General features: G+C 39.2%; 1 protein-coding gene across 3 annotated transcripts in view; it reads right to left on the reverse strand.

The window, feature by feature from the left end:
* Window positions 1–9569: 9569 nt before the first annotated feature.
* BCAP29 (B cell receptor associated protein 29) overlaps window positions 9570–23175 on the reverse strand; it is a 46819-nt gene continuing 33213 nt past the window's right edge. For all 3 annotated transcript variants that reach the window (XM_027574857.2, XM_027574858.2, XM_027574860.2), the window contains exons 7-8: window positions 15723–15823; window positions 9570–10244 (exon numbers count right to left, since the gene is read on the reverse strand). In XM_027574857.2, the coding sequence (XP_027430658.1) occupies window positions 10209–10244; window positions 15723–15823 (137 nt within the window). In that variant the 3' untranslated portion in view covers window positions 9570–10208. The remainder of the gene's footprint in view (window positions 10245–15722; window positions 15824–23175) is intronic.

The raw sequence follows: 23175 nt of genomic DNA on the forward strand, positions 1-23175 counted from the left end.
AAGATTTAGCTCTGTTTCCTCTGTTCCCACTACTGCCAAACCCCTGCATACCGCGTTTCTCCACCTATCCATAATTTTGGCTAGATTTATAGTGACTATTCACGTTATTATAATTCTGTTTTCTAGTCACAAAGGAGTTATGTGGTAAGCTGATATTACTTTTTACTTCCTGGACTTTTTTTTTTTTTTTTCTTTCTGGTGATCCCTTAATTTCAGTTGTCTTGGTTTTCTGTTTATCTTGTGTTATTTGCTTAGTTTTCTATGACCACTAACACATATCACTAATGTAACCCCAAATCCTCCTCCAGTGTAATTGGGAGTTTCCTTTCAATATGTTCATTATGTTCCATATGTTCATTCACATCAAGCATTTGATTAACTTCATCTTGAAAAACAGACCCTTTCCCAGGGTCGTCTGAACAGCTTCACAGCTAGAAATCTGCCTTTGCTGTCATCCTGTGCCTTCCCTCTGTGTGTCCCCTGTGCTCATCTTCTTCTGTTTCCCATTTTCCTCTTTCTTGGTTTACTCATCCTTTAGGTGGAGCACATCCTCTATCCACTAGCTTCCCGATGAAGGATGTGTGGGAGGTAAAGTTTTTGAGAACTTGCAAGCCTGAAAATATCTTTATTCTTCACTTATACTTGATTTATAACATGATTAAGTATAGGATTCTGGATTGGAACTAATTTTCCCTCAGAATTTTGAAAGCATTGCTCTATTGTCTTCTCTCTTCCAGAGTTCCTTTGGAGAAATCTGAACACATTCAGACCCTTTCACCTTTAATTTGTTCAGTAACAAAAATTAAACAGAGTAAATTTTAAAGATCTAATTGGCTTTATTGATTCATGAATTGAGCAGCATCCCAACTAGCAAGTAGAGGGGAGATTAAACAGAGTAAATTTTAAAGATCTAATTGGCTTTATTAATCGATTCATGAATTGGGCAGCATTCCAACTAGCAAGTAGAGGGGAGCTCCAAGGGGCTACGGGGAGGGAAAGGTTTTTGAAAGTAGAGAGGGAGCAGATAAAAGGAAATTATTAGCAAAGGATCCATTGTTTTAGGCAAGGTTCCCCTCCTAAGGGGAGGGGAGGGAGTGGGGGCCTGTCAGTAAACTTCCTAGTGCTGACCAGGAAATTCCCAGGTGGACTGGTTAAAGGTAACATTTCTGGGAAGTCGAAACTGCAGTTAGGCTAGGTATTCAGTCTTAGCATACAGGTTTGGGGCCTTAACCTAAGTGACACCATTTTGGGCCTGTGGTTTTCTTTTAAACAGCTTTTTCACCAGAAACTTATACAATCTTCCCTTTGAACTCGGTTCAGTGGTGTGGGTCTATTTTCAGGCACCATGCTAGGGATTTGGTGGGCCCTTTTTCTATTTTTTCCTAAGGGCTCTTTTTTACTTTCTTCAAGAAATGTCTTATAGCTTCCAATTCTGATTTCATAAGGGTAGTGAAATAAGAACCCATGTCTTCTCTTAAGATATTAAGGGTTTAGTTATTTTTTTTTAAATGTACTTTCTTCTTCCTGTATGTTTTCTCTTTTCACCACATTTTTTTCCTGTTCATTTTTTGGTCCCTATGTTTTCATATTAGGGGCTTTTCTCAGATTCTACTCATGCTTGAGTGCCTGCTCTTACTTCAAAGTTGGGGCCTCCAGAGCTGCCTGGGGGCTCCGAGTGGGTGTGATATCCTGTCCAGTGAGCTGGCCGCTGTTGGGTGGGGAACCCCTGACGTCATCACCCTTGTCGACATGACATCGTTAGGTCTTTATCTTGCATCTAACAGATTCCCATCTGGAGAAAGGCTTGTTTGGTCTTCTGCTTGGAAGTAAGAGACTGGCTCCTGTCCTTCCGGGTTGAGCAAGTTCTGCAATATAGCATGTATACGTCATTTACTTAACTCCTCTGGTTTCCATTGATTAGACAGACGTTCTGCTTTCCCCTCTTTGAAGATGAAAGCTGTTGTGTGCCGGGGTGAGGGAAGCTCGTCACGCAGGAGTCTGCAGGGAGAGAGGGGCATCTACTAGGGATCTGCCCTCCTTTGTCAGAAGCAGCTGGGCCAATCCCCGAGCCCTGGCAATTCGGTGGCTTCAGCGCACTCTGTTCTCAGCTTTCCCCTATGAGGGAGCAGAGTTCATTCTTCCTGAGTTCTAGGATAGCCAGTACCTCAGGACCACTTGTTCATCGGCTCTGCTGCCTTTACAAAGTTTCTTGTCATGCTCACATTATCCCTGTAGGTTTATGCCTTAAAAACCCTTTACTATAGTTTCAGTGCAGTGTAGGAGATAGTAAAAGCATGTGTGCAATCAGCTATCTTTTTGCAATTCTGCTTTCTTAGGTGAAAATCCTACATCTGGTATTTTCTAGTATTTAAAGTTTTGCAGTTGCCTTCAACTGGAGAAAAACCAAAGGCAGCAGACTCCTGGGCGTGTTGAGCTTCGAGTACCAGCTCCCTTTCCATTCGGAAACCTACAACTGTGCTCTGGCTTCCCTCACAGATCGTCTAATGAAAAGTAAAAATTCTCCAAATCAAGAACCAATAAAGTGGGGACTCGAGATTACTTTAAAAAAAAGTACTTGGCACTCAAATAATTTCCTCACTGTGGTAGACATCCTAATAATGGCCTCCCAAAGAGGACTATATTCTAATCCCCAGAAACTGGAAGTAGGTAAAGTTACAGGGAAAAGAGGAATTAAGGTAGTAGATAGAATTAAATTAGCAAATCAACTGACTTTATGATAAAGGGATTATCCTGGATTATCTGGATGGATACAATATAATCACAAGGGTTTTGTTTTTTAAGTGGGCTCCACACCCAACATGGGGCTTGACCTCATGACCCAGAGATTCCAGGAATCAAGATTCGCACACTCTACTGACTGAGCCAGCCAGGCACCCTAATCACAAGGGTTCATAAACGAGAAAGAAGGAAGCGGAAGGTCAATGTCAGAGTAACCTGGGATGAGAAAGACTGACTGGCCATTGCTGGCTTTGAAGGTGAAGGAAGGGGCCGTTAGCGAAGGAATGCAGGCAGCAGAGGAACGTAAAGCTGGAGAAAGCAAGGCAACAGATTCTCCTTTAAAGCCCCCAAAAGGAACCCGCCTTGCTGATGCTGATTTGAGTCCCATAACACTCATTCCAGACTTCTAACCTCCAGAATTGTTGAGAATGAACTGCTGTTGCTGCAAGTTACTAAATTTGTGGTAATGTGTTATAGCAGTAACAGGAAACTGGTATACCTCTTATAAAATAAGTGATTGTCATTTATAGCCTTTAAATTTTGACAGTTTCAGCAAGCTGATTACGTTATTTTTGCCTTCCCATTTCTTACTAGAGGTAGCTTTATGCGTAGATTTAGATTTAATGAAGTTTAAGCTTTGGGTCTTTTAAAGTACATAGGAATCCTCAGGATACTGAAGTTATAGAGTGTTTTAGGTAGAAAAAGAGCTGGTGGACATCCAGGAAGCATTCCTAAATCACCCAGAGACCTTAGAAGAAGGCAATCTAGATTGTCAAATTTCAAGCAATTTGTTGTGATTTCTGTTCTCATTCTGAATAAATTCTCATGTTCAACCTAATTTTGCTCTGGTAATTTTATATTCTTTTTCTTACAGAGAACTCCCCAAATTGTATCTGCTCCAGGCCCCCCAAAACCCTAGATCCACCTGTGCCTTTTGTCATTTTCTTTGTAAAGAAGAGTTAAAAAAACCACACACACACACACACACACACACACACACACACACACACACACAATTTAATCAGTGGGAAAAGAGAAAGGAGTGGTAGCTAAGGTTCAAGAGGCTGATGAACCCCTTACAACCACGGCCTTCTACAACATCAACTCTACCAATGAGATCTGAAGGGAAGTATGTTAGTGCCCAGGAATAGGGACTTACTAAATAATATTTTAAGAAAGTTGGTCAAAACTGTAGCTGATTCTGTCATGATCTTAAGATAACGGGACACACTCTATAGAGAGGGAATGGGAAGAGTCATCAGAAGAGAATCTGACACATTAGAATTGAAAGGAAATCAATCCAAAGAAGCAAACATTTATTGCATTCCTCAGCAGACGGGCAGCCTGTGTTGTCTGGGGCAGCAGGGGAACGGCTGCTCCTAGTTGTTAGGAAAAGTCATCCTCAACTGCCCCATGGTACCTTGTCATATGTAGAACAAGGGCGTCCACTTTTAAAAGGTATTTATTAATTCTTCTTTCACAGTATCCTTTTTTTTTAAATGGGGGCAATTTACCACTGGGTACCAGTTTTTGTATGATGTTCAGAGTTGCTTATTGCCAGAAAAAGTTCTTTATGTGCTTCATCTCACTTACTTCTCTTGGCCAGTTCAGGAGGTGGAGTCTTGGTGTCACTTTACAGGTGGAGATTCTGAGACTCAAAGTAGGTAACAAAGGAGGAGGGATTTGATCCCAGGTAGTCTATGCATGTAGTCATGACGCTCTACTGCTTCTAGAGTATCTCCTGCCAATAAAGAGTCCCATGAAATGGCCAACAAGAGTGGGTAAGTTAAATGCTCTATGTCATAGGACAGTGGGTCTCATCCCCATTTGGGGCCCTCACACCTGGGTACATCCTGCCCGGCTCCACCAATGACACTTGTTGCCTGGGTCAGCAATTCTTTCTCTCTCTCTCTTTTTAAGTGAACTCTACCCCCAACATGGGGCTTGAACTCACAACCCAGAGATCAAGAGTCGCGTGCTCTACTGACTGAGCCAGCTGGGCACCTCCGAGTCAGCAATTCTCTGTGGTAGGAGTGAGTGTGACTTGATGTAGTCTGAAGAAACCCTGACCCCTCAGGTGATGTTTATATGACCTATTAAAGGTCCTGCAGGAGAATCCTGTTGTTTAGAATACTCACTGAAAAGGGGGGGAGGTGCAGAATTAAAGCAGGTCACCAAATAGTATGTATGGTATAATCTCATTTTGGTAAACATGTGTAGGTATATGTGTGGAAGAGCATTAACCAAACTGCTAACTGTAATCTTCACGCTTTCTATATTTGCCATCTATCTTGTTTCAAGAGGATGGGCGCCTGGGTGGCTCAGTTGGTTAAGCGACTGCCTTCGGCTCAGGTCATGATCCTGGAGCCCCGGGATCGAGTCCCGCATCGGGCTCCCTGCTCAGCGGGGAGTCTGCTTCTCCCTCTGACCCTCCCCCCTCTGACCCTCCCCCCTCTGACCCTCCCCCCTCTCACGTGCGCTCTCTCTCTCTCATTCTCTCTCTCAAATAAATAAATAAAATCTTTAAAAAAAAATATCTTGTTTCAAGAGGAAACAAGCAAACTTAATAAAAACAATGTTCAGGAAGCAAACCCCTGGGGAGGGTTATTTCAGGGAGCCATTGGCTGAGAAGTCACAGTCTTGCAGTTATTTGTGTTCCAGGAAATTGGCAGCCCTTGGAAGAACGACAATAAAACTCTTTACCATGGGTGGTGCTTCAGGGAGAACAAAGATTTCTGGAAAAGCAATACACTTTCTGGAGAAAGCTGGCTAACGAGGAAGGCATCTGGTTTGGAGGGGTGGGGTGGGCAAAGCTAAAACTTCAAATATGCTCTTTCTTCAAATTTAGGAAAAGGGGTGCTCACCAAGAACAGAACTCTGTAGGAACCTAAATTTTTCCTAATTTCCATAATTATACCTCAAGCCCCTATGTGCTACATGTGTATCCATGATGTGGGGTTTGTTCACCTTGTACAGCCAAGAGTCACGGTAGAGACAAGAGACATGAATGGACCAGAGGTCTGCTTCTCTTGTAAACTGTCACAGAGTGAAATGCACAGATGCTGTGGGGACACACTGCAAGCTACCACTGGACTAATGATGAAGTTAAACACGCAGAGAAAGTAGAGGATATGATTTAAAATCATCCTAATGTAAAAGGCAGGGGTGATGAGACTCTGCAAGTAGGAAAGAGAAAGAAAAAAGTTGAAGGTTTTGTGCTATATCCAACAAACAGATTTTATTTATGTCTACAGACAATGCATTAAAAATATCTGATGTCATTCATCTATTCAACTATTTATTGAGCAGCAATCCAGGGGAGGTATGGTGTTCGGGGACACATCTCAGGGACATGACATCCTTCTACCTTGTTGCTTTATTATTTTTTTTAAGATTTTTATTTATTTATTTTTGTGAAAGATAAGGGGGGAGAGAGAGAGAGCACAAACGGCGGGGGGTGGGGGAAGGGGCAGAGGGAGAAGCAGACTCCTCACTGAGCAGGGAGCTTGATATGGGACTTAATCCCAGGACCCTAGAATCATGACCTGAGCAGAAGGCAGACGCTTAACTGACTGAGCCACCCAGGCTCCCTACCTTGTTGCTTTCGCTTGTATGGCCTTAAGCTCATGGTCAAAGATGGTGACATCTGTGTTTCATGTAGCAGGACAGAGGAAGCAAAAAAAAGAAATTGCTATCACGTGACATTCCTTTCTATTTCTGCCTACAAGGAGACCAGAAAATATCATCTTTGTGCTTGGTAGCTGTAAAAATATTGGGGTATCTATTACCACAGATGAACGAGAGAATGGATATTGCGGTACAGGTAGTACTCCCGGCCATAAGCATCTATTGCAGGGTATCTCAACCTTGGCAACACTGACATTTTGGGTGGTTTTGGTGGGTATCGGCTGTCCTGTGCATTGTAGATCGGGCTTAGCAGCATCCCTGGCCTCTACCCTCCAGGACCATTCCCCTAGTTGTGAAAACCAAAACCTCCTGAAGCATTGCTAAATGTCCCTGGGAACACCTTCCCTACTCCCAATTGAGAAACACTGTTCTATCGTGCATAGGAACTATGTTCGTCACTGTGCAGGAGACAACACCAAACCAAAAGTGAAATAATTTCAAACAGTGATAAGAGCTATGATGAAAATAAAATAAGGTCAAGGGAGATCGGGTTGGAATGCAGGATGTACTGTGGACTCAAAAGCCCTGAAAGAAAAGATCTTGGCTTCCCGTAAGAAGAATCAGAGTGTAGGTGCGGTTGGAAGGAAATGGGGACCCTGGTGAGGTGTTGGTAATGGGATCTTTAAGCAGTGAATGATGATTCGCGAGAGCACGTACTAGGAGAGGAGTAAGAGAACGCAGGGAGACCAGTAGAAACCTGTCACAGTCGTCCAGGTGAGAAAGGAGGATGGCTTGGTTTGGCAGTGGAAACAGTGCGAAATAAAACTGCTGGAGAAAAAGAACGAAGATAGCAGCTGCCTACGGCAATCTTTGATTTACCCAAATAGCTGCTGGGGAGGCCAAGTGGTATTAAAGGGTGTCTATTTCACACACATTGTGAAGTTCAGTCCAGCCCACTATAGATTTGTGCTGTTTGTTCTGTATTAGTTCCATCCTAAGGCTGCTGTAATACATTACCACAAACTTGGTGGCAAAAAATTTTATTGTCTCATAGTTCTGGAGGCCAGAAGTCCAAAAATCAGTCTCACTGGTGTCTGCAGGGTCACGTCCCCTCTGGAGGCTCTGGCAGAATCTGTTCCTTGCCTCCTCTAGCTCTGGTGGTCACAGCACTCCAGTCTCTGCCTCTGTGGTCACAGTGACTTCTCCTCTGTGTGGGGACATCTTCCTTGCCTCTTTCTTTGTAAGTGTGTTTGTGACTGTATTTAGGGCCCATCCAGATTATTCAGGACAATCTCTCTACCTCAAGATCCTTAATCACATTGTTTGCCATATAAAGTAATACTCACTTATGCCATGGAAGAGAGTATTTCCAGCTTCCAGGGATTAGGGCATGGATAATTTCTGGGGGGCTGTCTTTCAGGTCTGCAGTGTTAGAAATCACTTTGGCTATCCTGAGGAAGGCATGTTTGTTTAGTGAATAAGGTGGAAAGCACTACTGTGGAATAATAAAATGCCACTTAGTAAATTGATTAGAGAAAGAAATGCAAAAAAAAAAAAAAAAGAAAGGAAACCTGAATTTTTGTAAATGGCGTTTTCAAGAATTCTAGGAAAGATAGGCCAAAGGATAAGAAAGTTCAGAAAAAGAGGCCATTCAGCTGTGGTGGGGCAGAGTAGGGAGGGACGGCGAGAAGGCAGTGGACAACGGAATGAGAATGCAGAACCAGACCAACCCACAGAAGCAGAGCAAGACAACAAGAGTGGGTGAATGCAAGCAGCTGGGGTGGGGAGGCTGCAGATTTCTAAAACTGAGGGTTGAGATCTAAGGTCACTTAAACATAAACTTTATTTTTTTTTAAAAGATTTTATTTATTTATTTGAGAGAGAGCTTGAGAGCAAGAGCACACTAGCAGGGGGGAGAGGTAGAGGGAGAGGGAGAAGCAGACTCCCCACTGAGCAGGAAGCCCGATGCGGGGCTCAATCCCAGAACCCTGGGATCATGGCCTGAGACGAAGGCAGACGTTTAACCGACTGGGCCACCCAGGCGCCCCTTAAACGTACACTTTAAAGCTTAAGTGCTTTCTGGTAATCTTTCAAATCCTCATGTTCTTCAAAGGGTGCTCAGGCTTTCCCTTTGCTGCACAGTCTGAAAAACTATAAGGATCATTGTAGCATCTTAATTTACATAATAATCCTGACCTAAATGTTATTATTCTCATTTTGGAGATGAGGAAATGGAAGTCTAGCAAGTTTGAATAATTTGTTCAAAATCACACAGCTAAATTAGTGGTAAGCCTGGGATTCAATTTTAGTTCTGCCAACTCTAAAGCTATGGATCTTCTCCTTCTCTATTATTTTGTCACTAGACTTGATTTCTGTGCCTGGGAGGCCAGGATCACAAATGCCCGGTACCTTCATATGAACCCACTCTGTTATTTCTGAGGCAATACTCTGAGCTGTCCCTATTCAGTTTCCTCCTACTTGAGCACTCCCCTTCCTTGTTATTCAGGGCGTTGTCAGCCCATATGGTCTCACTCCAGCGCTCACTCCTGTTAAACGTCTCCTGCATGTCTGTGTTCTAGCAGTAGCTCCTGACTTTTATCTGAAATAAAATTCTTATGTATTTGCTCATTTCATCTATGTTACAATGACCAAAATTAGATATGCATGAAGTCAGTGTTAAAATGAAAATAAACAACAAAGGATGAAACAGATACTGGGAAAGTAAAAACTCTGGTCATTATTTTCCATTTTTGTTTATATTTAGGTCTTTATGAGACAAGAAAGATGACTTTCATGTCTAAACACTGGAACAACCTAAATCATATTAATACTATTACAATCACTATCATGTTCTAGAGGAGATTCTAAAGGAATATGAATGAAAAAATAGCATTTAAGATTGTTTTCAGAATACAGATACACCTCAGAGAAACTGTGACCCCATTGTATGTATATTTGAGGTATTATTTGTATAATTAGTAACTCTCACGGCGATGGGAAACATTGCTCTTTGCACATGTTGTACATTAGCTTTCTAAGTCAAGAATTCCACATTGCTGTAAAATAATTTTAAGTTCAGTGTATGGCAGTTATACAAATAGATGTAAACTTCAATACCAGAGGAACCTCAAAAAGGTGTAACACCTACTAATTATGTATTATTAACACAAATGTCAACAAAAACAGTCCGACAGATATAGAAGCACAGTAACAAAAATATAATTATCAATATAGCTGTCTTATAAGAGTAGACTATAGTGTCATCAGGCTTATAAAAAACAACTAAGGTCATCGTTTTTATTTTTTGCTCATTATGACCCTTCCCTGTGCATACAGTGGCTAATTCTGATCATTTATCCTTATTTAATCTCCCTATGAACAAATTTGCTGATACTGAATACTATTTTCAAATATATCAGCATTATCATCATCTCATTAAATAGGTTATTATTATTATTACTGAAAACTCATCAAAGCTTTTAAGGCTATTAATGGTTTCATCAACTTAAAAATCTAGTTTTGGAAGTAACTGGTTATAAATTTGTCCTTTTATTGGTAAACAGCAACCACACACCAGTGTTACTCTCAACTGAGACATCTCAATAGCGTGCTTATCATGCTTACATTTTACATGAGAGCTGGAATACAGACTTTATAATAGATCTGAAACATCATCAAATATTGTTACCACGCTGTTACGATAACAGCCTACATGTGGCATTAAAAATATTATTGGCTAGTTGCAAATAGTACCTTTTTCTGAACTGAATTTTAAACGTTCTAGAGGCTAACATGATAACAAACTGATCTTCACATGGCGTCACACAATCTTCTTTCAAAGTTCACAGGCCCTTCTTACTGTCTTTCCCCAAACAATTCTGCAGGGGAAAAAAAAAAAAAAAGACTTAGGTAAGTAGTTACAACAAAGAGTGAAGAACAGATTCATAGATATGACAAGGAATTTTTTAAAAATGCTCTTTTCTGTGTATGGTTATTAATTATAAGGATAATCAAATGTGAAAACATGGATTGAGAAAGTCTCAAATTTAAAAAAACTACAAAGTTTGTGAGTTTTATTTGAAAAAAAAGTCTAGAGGGGAAAAATAACACTCTTGATAAATTCATTTATTTCCCTGCCTTAATCTATTTTGCTTTTGTTTCACAGGTTATACCAGGAAAACAAAATTTCTCAAATTCCCCTCTTACAAACCCAATTAAGATTTTTGGCAAGGAAAGAATAAAGGGACCCCCCAAGACCCCAGATGGGATGGCCTTTTTTGTGTGTTTGTCTTCAGATATTTGTCAATAGAACTGACTTCTCAGATTATACTCTTTGCTGATCACAAGATGATTATAATATATCATTTAAAACTGGAGGAAAATGGGATAGAAATGAACCTTAAAAGATCATTTGCACTTAAGAAAGCAAAAGTCTACACTGAGAAAAAAAAAAACACCTCATAAAATGGAGTTGAAATGCTACTGCTTGCACATGAGAGGTTCACCAAGCTCTTGCTCAGGCTGAGCAGTAATGCCTGCAGAGCAACTTTAACAATGTTAACATTAACCAACCAAATCAGAAGACAGGATTAGAGGAGGTATTTTGAATAAGGTACCACTTTCACATGTTTGTATGTATCTTGTCACTTTAGGTAAAAATCACAGCTTTGCCTACCGAATGGGAAGAGAAGATATTTGCAAATGATATATCTGACAAGGGGTTAATGCCCAAAATATATAAAGAACTTATGCAACTCAACACCAAAAAACTCAAATAATCGGATTAAAAATGGGCAGAGAACCAAAATAGACATTTTTCTAAAGAAGACCTATGAGTGGCCAACAGACACATGAAAAGATGCTTAATATCACACTGTGGAAAATGCAAATCAAAATCATAATGAGGTATCACCTTACACCTGTCAGAATGACTAGGATCAAAAACACAAGAAATATTAGTGTTGGCAAGGAAGTAAAGAAAAAAAAACCTCAAGTGCTGTTGGTAGGAATGTAAACTGGTGCAGCCACTGTGGAAACAGTATGGAGGTTCCTCAAAAAATTAAAAATAGAATTACCATATGATCCAGTAATTCCACTTTTGGGTATTTACCCAAAGAATACAAAAACACTAATTCAAAAAGATATATGCACTCCTCTGTTTATTGCAGCATTATTTACAATAGCCAAGATATGTAAACAATCCAAATGTCCATCCATAGACAAAAAGATAAAGATGATGTGATGTGATGTGTATGTGTCTGTGTGTGTATGTAAGGGAACATTACTCAGCCGTGAAAAAGAACAAAATCTTGCCATTTGCAACAACATGGATGGAGCTACAGAGTATAATGCTAAGCAAAATAAGTCAGATAGGGAAAGACAAACACCGTATGATTTCACTCATATATGGAATTTGAGAAACAAAACAAATGCACAAAGTAAAAAAGAGACAAACAAAAATACAGACTCTTAAATACAGAGACCAAACCAGTGGTTGCCAGAAGGGAGCTGGGTAGGGGGATGGGTGAAACAGGTGATGGGGATTAAGAGTACACTTGTGATGAGCCCTGAGAAATGTAAAGAATTGCTGAATCATTATATTGTATGTGTAAGACTAATATAACACTGTATGCTAATTATACTTCAATTAAAAACAAGGAAATAATCTTGTACTTATCCAAAATAAAAGTGGACATAAAGATTAAAAAAAAAAAAATCACTGCTTTAATGGAGCTGTTATTCTGGATAAGTCCCTTAAGTGAAGGGTGATTTTCCAAAATGAAATTTGAAAACTGGCAAGTGCTGATGGGTTTGTGCTGCCCATAATCCTCAGCTAGTTTTGCTTTTCTTTTCTAGAAGAGAGCCAGGGCAAACAAGGAAAGGCAAAGACTGTATCCTGAAGGGATTGTTTTCTAATATTTATTTAGTGCTTATATCAGGGAAGGGGATCAGATGGGGAAATCCAAACTGATTTTAAAAATGCAAATTGGGATTCATTTATGGTAAGGAAACCAACTTTCCCCTCTTTCACCTTTATTTCCTTAATAGTTGAATGGTCATTTTATGGTTATTTTATTTAAAGTAACTCAACTATGGAAAATTGAGAAAGCTCAGTTTCCCAAGGAACTTTAAAGATAAAATTCAATTATTAAGGTTGGTTTGACAACAGAAGTAAAATTCATGAAATGCAAGTTAATACAGCTTTTTACTATAGACGGTCTACAGCAATTTTTCTGCTTCTTAAGTAGAGTTCAGAAGGTGAATATCAAAGTGTATGAATCGCTTTTAAGAAAATGGTAGTCATTTAATGACACTTAAATCTCAGAATCTTCTACAAGGTCTCACAATGGACAATGGAGGGTGAGTGGGAAAAAAATGTGTCCAATCAAGAAATAACTACTAGCGTCTTATGGGAACATAGAGCTTTTCTTGTTTAAAAATATTTAAAGTGCCTTCTTGTACTGTATAGGATCTGGTTTAATGCTCATAAGGTATTATAACCTTCATTTAAGTAATGAAGAAGCCAAGGTGCATGGATGTCAAAGCATCCACCCGAAGTTTACAGAACTGGCAAACTATGGAGCTAAGAGGTCTTTTTTTCTTCAAACAGATACTTATTGTGGGAAATTGGTTTTACAGGTGATGAAAGAGTAGACACATGGGGCAGTGTGGTAAGACACCTCAATGATTAGCATAGAACCACCACCACTCTTTGGGCTGGAGGGACAAGGGGAGATAGTGTTATGGACCCAGGAGCTAGGGTCACCATGTGGAAGTTGCCCAGTGTATACTGGGACCATGGAAAGAGATGGGGCTGCTGCAGATGCCACCAGAAACAGAGAGAGTGGGAAAAATCCCTGGCTTTGTCCCTTTGCCTTCAGTCTCCTACTGGTGCCTCCTATTGCTGAACCTGCCCAGAAGAGAGCCAGGGGGTTGGGAAATATAGCCCTCTGAGATCAAGTAGAGCAGAAGTAGAAACACAATGGATCCAAGAACACAGTCCAATGACCAGAACAGGTCGAGCAGCAGAGTTCTTAATGATGGGGATCTGGAGAAAAATTTCCTGATTTTTGAATCCAGCTTTGAATCCTACCAATTTCTAGTTCAGTGACTTCAGGTACATTATATAACACCTCTGGGTCTTGTTTTCTTCATGCACAAAATAGGGTATTAAAATATTTTAACTTAGTGGGCTGTGATGAGAGTAAACAGAGTAACATATATGAAGCCATTAATGAAGTGCTTGGTCTAGGGCACATCTTCAATAAATGTCACCTATTACATATCTCAAAAATAAAAGAAGAAAGTAGATCAAGGCCTTAAATGCACTAGTGATCAAGGCCCAACTCTCAGCATGGCACTTGGCATTTCCGGGACACGTCATTTTTCAAAGAAACAGGTGTAACAACTTTTTTCTGGGTAAGGAGTTACTCCGAACAACTTTTTAACATCTGTTATCAAGAATGCATAAGCTCCCAACAGAAGGGGTTTCTGGGAGGGGAAAGAAAATGGGCTGAGGGAGTCTCACTGTCACATATACTTTTCAGGGATTAAGAGATCATTAGCTGTTACCACAATGGGGACATTCAGCGATGGCCACTGGCCATAAGAAAATGAGGGAATATTCCTGCTTCTTTTTTCTCCATTCAGGGATCTAAACATTTCCGACCTCTCGGCAGAGTCCACTGGTGTGGACACTCATCCTTTTGAGTACACCCTGACCTCACCAATGGAAGGGAGAAAAAGTTCTAATTTTAGGCCAAAGGCTCCTGAAGTGTTCCTTCACTTTCCATGGCGGATCTTGAAGGATGCTCTGGAGTAATTCTCATCAGGCCATGGGGAAGTTAGCAATTTCAGGACCTGTGTTTCAGAGATGGGGAAAGGGTGGTCTTGCTGAACATCTAACCACCTACTCTAGAACATGTGAACTGAGCTCTTGGTGTCCTAGGTTTGAGCACAAGGGCACAGAATGATGCCCATTCTTGCCCTTCTCTGGACTGCCCTATTGTCAAAGTAGGTTAGTTAACTTAAACATGCAACTCGGCTAGAATACTAGATTCCAGATGTGTTTTGGATTGCTTTTTGACTGGCTCTAAATCAACGTTAAAGTGGCTGGTTGAGAATAAGTCATTCTTCCAGCACAGGTTCTACAGAGGAACGTATGCTGATGATGACAATGATAATTCTAATAGGTATCATTTCTTGAGTGTCTCCTACCAGCCAGCATAACACTAAATACCCTACACATTCTATTTAATTCTACTGAAAACCCAGTGGGCCAGGTGTTACTATTATTCTGATTTTACAGATGAAGAAAAGTGAGCTGCAGAGGGGTAATATAACTTGCTTGGATCATAAAGTTAGTTAGTATGAGAGTCTGAGTTATTCCAGGTTGGTCTGACTCTAAGGTCTGTCAGTATAGTACCTGCCTGCCTTTTGCCAGGCACAGTGCAAGACCCTGGAGATACAATGACCAGTAAGACACAGGGAAATGGGTCCTGGGACCAGGGCTTCTCCTATAGTGAAATAACTAACGAGCTGTAATTGCTAAAAAGCCTTGACTGAAAGCCACAAAAGCTGCCAAATTCTCAGGATAAACCCAAACTGAAAGCAGCAGAGCAGAGCCTCTCATCTCAGAAGGAACTCGGGGGGTGGGCAGGGCTGCCTCTGGAATGGTCTTTCCCCCAGATTCTCCCCACATGTGGTCAAAGTGTGGCTGGGAAATCAATTCAGATTAGGGGCTGCCAAATCAAGAGGGAAGCGATAGTCACATTTAGCATGGATGAATGCAGGCCACGGGCTCTTGCTGGGCTGGAGGGGAACAGAAAGAAAAGCTATAGACAGCCCTTGACTCTGTGACTTAATAACAAAAAGGTTTTTTCCATTTCTGTCTTTAAATCCATGTTGGAGGCAAATCATGTATTTGAATGCCATAGGTTTTGACCCAAGATGTCTAAAACACTGGGACAGAAGTAGTGTGAGGTGGCACTTCAAATTTTGACCTTATATTCTGTCACGAATAGAGCAAACACTGCCAATGGCAAAATGAAATGTTTACAGAACCAGTCTGTTTTTCAATGCTGTCACTTTTGTGGCTCAATTCTTTGGCTTAAAATTTCACTAAAACTAGAACGTTCTACGTTAGCATGTCGGTAATTCTCTATGCTATGACTGTCTTGTATTTTCATGCAATGTCCTCATCTTCACCACCCAGGTAAAAACCTGGTTTCCTTAATCATTTTTAAGAAGACAGGACTGAGTGAATCCTCTTGATTTGGGAAGGGCAAATAACCCAAATAATTACTTAGTAATTATTATTTCAAAAAACTTAGGTCCACAAAGTTGAGGTCACCCACCTGAAGTTCTGCATGTTCTTTCAGGAGTCGGTCGTATTCTTTTGAAAGTTGCTCTGATTGCATTCTCATTGTCATCACATCATTCTGTGCCTTAGAGAGGGCTGGAAAACATGGAATAGAATTTTTAAATTTTTATTTTGAAATAATTTTAAATTTACAGAAAAGTTGCAAGACTTAAATAGAAAACTCCTTTGTAGCTCTTGCTCAAATTCACCAACTGTTAAGATGTGGTACATTTGTTACTGTATTTTCTCTCCACACACACACAATTATTTTCTTGAACCATTTGAGTATAAGTTACAGACATCATGCCCCTTTACTCCCTAATACTTGTATATTTCCTAAGAACAAAGGTGTTCTCTAACATAACCATAGCATTGTTAGCAAATGTAGGCAATTTAACATCAATACAATACTTTTTATCTAATCTACCATTCATGTTCCAATCTTGGCTACTGTCCCAATTATGTCCTATCATTTTTTTTGAGTCTAGATCCAGCCCTAGATCAAAGATTAACATTAAGTTGTCATGTTTCTTTGGTTTCCTTTAATCTGGAATAGTTCCTCAGCCTTCCCCCTGCATTCCTCTCCCCTTTCACAACACTGACATTTCAAAGAATACAGGTCATTTTTTTTTTAAATGGAATGTTTTTCATTTTGGTTTCATCTGATGTTTCCTCATGATTAAATTTAGGTTATGCATCCAACTTACATACAAATATGACATAAGTGATACTGAATTCTGTCAAGGTATCACAATCAGAGGCCCATCTGCCTCTCATGGGTTTTTCCATTTTATACTTATTTTCTTCCTTATAACTAAGAAGCAGTATGTGGGAAGACGAGACTATGTAAGTATCTTGCTCCTTGCCAAAACTTTCCCCTTATAGTTAGCATCCACTGATAATTCTTGCCTAAACCAATCTTTATTGTGATGGTTGCACAATGGTGATTTTCCAGCTTCACCATTCCATCCACATTTATCAGTCAGCATTCTACTATAAACAAGGGCCTTCCTTTCTTATCCATCCATCCAACTATCTATTAATTCATATATCATCAGTATGAACTCATAGGTTCTTATTTTTTCAACAGTTTATAATTCATTATTATACTTAATTCCTCCCAGATATGGCTAGTGGGAACCCTGTCAGGCTGGCTCTTACATCTTCTGACTATGCCCCTATCATTTTTTGAGTACTCTACTTTTTGGCATAAGATGTTCTAGGCTCATCCTAACTTTTCCCTGATTCATCCTGGATTCAAGCATTACAGTACAGAATTTATTAGAAGGGTATGTTTTTAAAAAAAAATTGAGGAAGAAAAAAATATTTTATCATTCTCACCAAGGGATGAGCGGCCATATTTCCTATCATAATCCATAATCCATAATCACTTTCTTATACAAATTTGAAAAATATAGGGGTGTGTGACACTTAAAGGCTTTACCTCAATATGATACACAAAATGGCTCTATATTAGCCTCTGTCTACCAAGGGAGCTACAGTCTAAGACAGAAGATTAGACAGAAGTTTAAAAAATATATGTATATATCATAAACATTTAAGTCAGTACATTATGGAGAATTTAGTGAGCAAATGTATAGAAAGGAAGATCAGCACAAGATGGACTGGAAAAATTCTGGGACTCTTGAACGAACTCTACATATAAGTCTGCATATGTAGTCTTTAGAAGTTCTGCATTTGTAAATCTTTTAGGGTAGAAGTTTTAGTAAAAGAAAGTGGGATTTATAAGTGTCACTTTCTAGGCACAATGGAATGAAATTATAGGCTCTATTTATAAACAATCTGGTTACCTTTCCTCTTGAAAAGCCACCATATGGGCATTTTTATATATAAGTATATAAGTCACTTTCAACTAAAGTGGCTTTTGTATCAGCACTTTCTAGACAATGTTGTCAAATTAAACTCCTGTACTGTAGAACATTTACTGGACAATGTAGATGTAGAACATCTGTGCTGTGTAATATGGCAGCCACTAGCCAAATGTAGCTATTAAGCACTTGAAATGTGGTTAGTGTAACTGAAGAACTGAATTTTAAATTATACTTAATTTTTAAACATATTAATTCATTTATTTATTTGGAGAGTGTGAGGGGGGCAGAGGGAGAGGGAGAGAATCTCGAGCAGATTCCATGCCAAGTGCAGAGCCTGTTGTGAGACTTGATCTCAGGACCCTGAGATCATGACCTGAGCTGAAATCAAGAGTTGGATGCTTAACCAACTGAGTCACCCAGGTGCCCCAATTATACTTAATTATAATTAAATTTTGATTTAAATAGCCATGTGTAGCTAGTGGGTAGCCATACTGGATAGCTCTACACTATGATTTCCTCCATGTTTTTTATAGATCTGTAACTCTAAGTTAGGTATTAAAGGCTAAATTTAACAAATTTAATGTGCCACTTGGTGAAAGTATAGCTTAGGTATGGAAGAGAGATTTTTGATACCGGTTAGATTTCACTGGAACCACAGCCACAACATGAAGATTTATTTATTAGTCTTCAATTTGGGTGATCTATAAGGCATTTCCTAGAGCCTACTTGAAAATATGAAACACAGTGTTATCTTCAAGACCTTACCAAAAATGTTTAAAAGCCTGGATTCCTGGTATGTAAAAAGCAAAGAAGATTCTACAACTTAGTAATATCTGACTAGCCTACAATGGTGGTCCAACATGGGTCCAAGAGGGTCCTGCCAGAAAGGAAGATCCTGAGCTTACCTCCTCCCATGTACAACAAATCTATAACCAAGTGTGGAATAATTCCCTCTGAAGGGGACCTCGAAACTGGATGAACAGACCCTCTACAACAAGGGACAGCATTGAGATGGATAGAAGAAGCAGAGATATAGTCTCACTAAGGAAAAAAGCCACATTCTAGGAGTGGCATTCTATGATACAGAGGGATCTCAAAGATAATGAACATTTTCCTGAGGAGTAAGAGATTTTAACTCCACATTAGGTATGCAAACCCTCAGATCCTGCACAGAAGAGACAAGCCTCCAAAATACCTGGCTTTGAAAACCAATAGGGAATATGTCCACGAAAAAGAATTGCAGGGGGGTGGAAATCCTCTTAAAGAGCTCTAATTTCGACTTACTAGACCAAGAAATAAGCGCAAAAACACCGTATCAAAATTATATGGACTACAGGTAAAGGAGACCCACTTACTAAACTTGAAATGCCTGCTGGAGAGACAAGAGGTAGCTGGGCCTCTCCTTGGAATCCTCCCTGTAGACTGCTAATGTCAGGGGGTGCAAACCACTGGTGTCTTGGTCAGTTCTGCTCACTAGTACATCTGTAGCTGTCAAAGTCAGGTATGCAGCCAGGTGGGCTGGGAGCCAGACCCACCTATCAATGTGCCCATGGCAGTACTGCCCCCGTCACATCAGGAGTATACATGCAGCCCACATGGGGGACACCCCAGGAGCACCTGGTTCTGGTGACCAGAGGAGATTGTACTTCTGGGCCCCATAGGACATTTCCTACATAAGGCCACTCCTTCAAGACTGAGAAATATATGTTGTGATGGACACTGGGTGTTGTATGTAAGTGTTGAATCACTGGATTCTAAACCTGAAATTAATATTGCACTGTATGTTAACTAAGTAGAATTTAAATAAAAACTTCAAAAAGAAAAAGAAAAAAAAGACTGGGAATATAGTTGAACTACCTAATACCTAAAAACAAATACAGAGTTAGGCCAGATGAGAAGACAGAGAAATGTGTTCCAAACAAAAGAGTAAGACAAAACCTCAGAAAAAGAACTAAATGAAAGGGAGTTAAGCAATCAACCTGATAGAGAGTTCAAAGTAATGGTCATGAAGATGCTTATCAAACTCTGGAGAAGACTTAAGTGAATACAACAAAGAGAAAATATAAGAAAGTACTATTCAGAGCTGAAGAATACAATAACAGAAATAAAAAAATACACTAGAGGGGATAAACAGAAGATTTGATAATACAGAAGAAAAGATTAGTGATCTGGGTAATGAAAATCACCCAAACTGCGGTGCCCAGGTGGCTCAGTCAGTTAAGCATCTGACTCTTGATTTTGGCTAGGTGATGATCTCAGGGTTCGGAAATTTAGCCCTGCATTGGGCTCTGCACTGGGCATGGAGCCTGTATGAGATTCTCTCTCTCCCTCAGTCCCTAACCGCCCTCCCAACCCTGCTCATGCGTTCTTCTCACTCTCTCTCAAAAAAAAAAAAAAAAAAAAAAAAAAAAATCCCCCAAATGGAACAAAAAAAGAAAGAAAAAGAAGAAAAAGAAAACAAAAAAGGAATTTAAAAATGAGGATAACTTAAGGGACCACTGGGACAACATCGAGTACTAATATTCACATTACAGAGGTCCCAGAAGGAGAAGAGAAAGAGAAAGGGGCATAAAACTTATTTAAAGAAATCATAGGGGCGCCTGGGTGGCTCAGTCATTAGGCGTCTGCCTTCAGCTCAGGTCATGATCCCAGGGTCCTGGGATCGAGCCCTGCGTCGGGATCCCTGCTCTGCGGGAAGCCTGCTTCTCCTTCTCCCACTCCCCCTGCTTGTGTTCTTTCCCTTGCTCTGTCTTTCTCTGTCAAATAAATAAATAAAATCTTAAAAAAAAAAAAAGAAATCATAGCTGAAAAATTCCCTAAGCTGAGGACCTTCCCAGGCCTAAGAAGCACAGCTTCCAAACAAGATGAACTCAAAAGAGATCTACACCAAGACACATTATAATTAAAATGTCAAAAACTAAAGATAAAGAATCTTAAAAGTAGCAAGAGAAAAGCAATTAATTGCATATAAGGGGATTCCCATAAGGCAATGAGCTGATTTTTCAGCAGCAACTTTGCAGAGTAGCAGAGAGTGGCACAATATATTCACAGTGCTGAAATGAGAAAACATAACCAAGAATACTCTAACTGGCAATGTTATCATTCAGAATAGGAGGGGAAATACAAAGTTTCCCAGCCAAATAAAAGTTAAAGGAGTTAACCACTACTAAACCAGCTTTACAAAAAATATTAAAAGGATTTCTTTAAGAGGAAAAGAAAAGGCCATAATTAGAACTAAGAAAATATATGGAAAAAAAAATCTCACTGGTAAAGGTAAATATACAGTGAAGGCAGTAGATCAACCACCACTTATAAAGCTAGTATGAAGGTTAAAAGACAAAAATAGTAAATAAACTATAACTACAATAATTAGTTAAAGATACACAAAATAAAAGGATGTAAAACATGATGTCAAAAACATAAAATATTGGGGGTAGGGAGAGTAAAAATGTAGTGTTTTTAGAATCTGTTCAAGCTTAAGTGATCATCAATTTAAAATAAACTGCTGTGTACACAGGTTGTTATATATGAATCTCATAGTAACCATAAATCAAAACCTGTATTAGATACACAAAAAATAAAGAGAAAGGAATCCAAACATAACACTAAGAAAAGTTACCACAAGGGAAACAAGAAGAAAGGAACAAAGAACTACAAAACCATTAAACAATTTTTAAAAATGGCAGTAAGTACATACCGATCAATAATTACTTTAAATATAAATTAACTAAATGTTCCAATCAAGACACAGGTGGCTGAATGGATTAAAAAACAACACTCATCTATATGCTGCCTACAAGACTCACTTCACATCTAAACACACACACAGACTGAAAGTGACAGGATGGGAAAATGTATTCATGCAAATGGAAATGAAAAGAAAGCTGGGGTAGCAATACTTTTATCCGACACAACAGACGTTATTTTTTATTTTATTATTTTTTATTTAGAGAAAGAGAGCACAAAAGCGGGGGAGAGGGAGGGGCCAAGGGAGAGGGAGAGAATTTTATATTATTTTATTTTAATTTTTTGGGTGGGGAGAATTTTAAGTAGACTCTGCACTGAGCACAGAGCCTTATATGGTCTTAAATGACACATTAGATCAGATCAACTTAATACATACAGAGCATTCCATCCAAAACCAGCAAAATACACATTGTTTTCAAGTATACATGGAACATTCTCCAGGACAGATTACATGTTAGGCCACAGAAGAAGTCTCAATAACATTTTTTTAAAGATTTTATTTATTTGAAAGAGAGAGACACAGAGACAGAGAAAGACAGCGAGTGAGCAAGCATGAGCTGGGGTGGGGGGAGGAGGAGCAGAGGGAGAAGCAGATTCCCTGTTGAGCAGGGAGCCTGATGCAGGGCTTGATCCCAGGACTCCGAGACCATGGCCTGAGCTAAAGGCAGACGTTTAACCAACTGACTCACCTAGGCACCCCAGAAGTCTCAATAAATTTAAGAAGACTGAAATCATATCAAGAATCTTTTCTGACCACAATGGTATAAAAGTAGAAATACATTACAAGAACAAAAACTGGAAAAAGCACAAATACATGGAAGCTAAATAACATGCTACTAAACAACCAACAGGTCAATGAAGAAGTCAAAGAGGAAATAAAAAAAATACTTGAGACAAATGAAAAGGGAAATACAACATTCCAAAATCTACAGGATGCAGCAGAAGCAATTCTAAGAGGGCAGTTTATAGTGATACAGGCCTCCCTCAAAAAAACAAGAAAAATTTAAGGGAACTAGGAAAAAAAGAACAAACATAGCCCAAAGTTAGTAGAAGGAAGAAAATAATAAAGATCAGAGTGCAATTAGTGTAAGAGAGACTAAATAAGCAATAGAAAAGATCCATGAAACTAAGAGCTGGTTCTTTGAACAGATAAACAGAATTGATAAACTTTTACCCAGACTTATCAAGAAAAAATAAGAGAAGACTCAAATAAAACCAGAAGTGAAATAGAAGTTATAAACAATACTACAGAAATACAAAGGTTATAAAAGACCACTATGAAAAATTATATGCCAACAAACTGGCCAACCTAGAAGAAATGGATAAATTCCTATAAACATACAATCTTCCACGACTGAATCAGAAATAGAAAATCTGGAAAAAAAAAAAAGAAAATCTCAATAGACCACTTACTAGTAATAAAATTATAGTAATAAAACTCCCAACAAACTAAAATACAGGACACCAGACAGCGTCACAGGTGAATTCTATCAAACATTTAAAGAACAGTTAATACCTATCCTCAAACTATTCCAAAAAAAAAAAAAAAAAGGATGAGTAACTTCCAAATTCATGCTATGAGGCTAGCACTACCCTCGTACCAAAACCCAAAACACTACAAAAAAAAAAAAAAGAAAATTAGAGGCCAATATTCCTAGTAAGTATTGATGGAAAAACCCTCACCAAAATATTAGCAAACTGAATTCAATGATACTTAAAGTGATCATACACCATGATCAAGTAGGATTTATTCTAGGGATGCAAGGATGGTTCAGTATCTGAAATCAATCAATGGGATATACTACATTAACAAAATGAAGGATAAAAATCATATGATCCTCTCAATAGAGGGAGAAAAAGCATTTGACA

Source organism: Zalophus californianus, chromosome 12 (genome assembly GCF_009762305.2).
Source record: "Zalophus californianus isolate mZalCal1 chromosome 12, mZalCal1.pri.v2, whole genome shotgun sequence".
Classification (NCBI taxonomy): Eukaryota; Metazoa; Chordata; class Mammalia; order Carnivora; family Otariidae; genus Zalophus; species Zalophus californianus.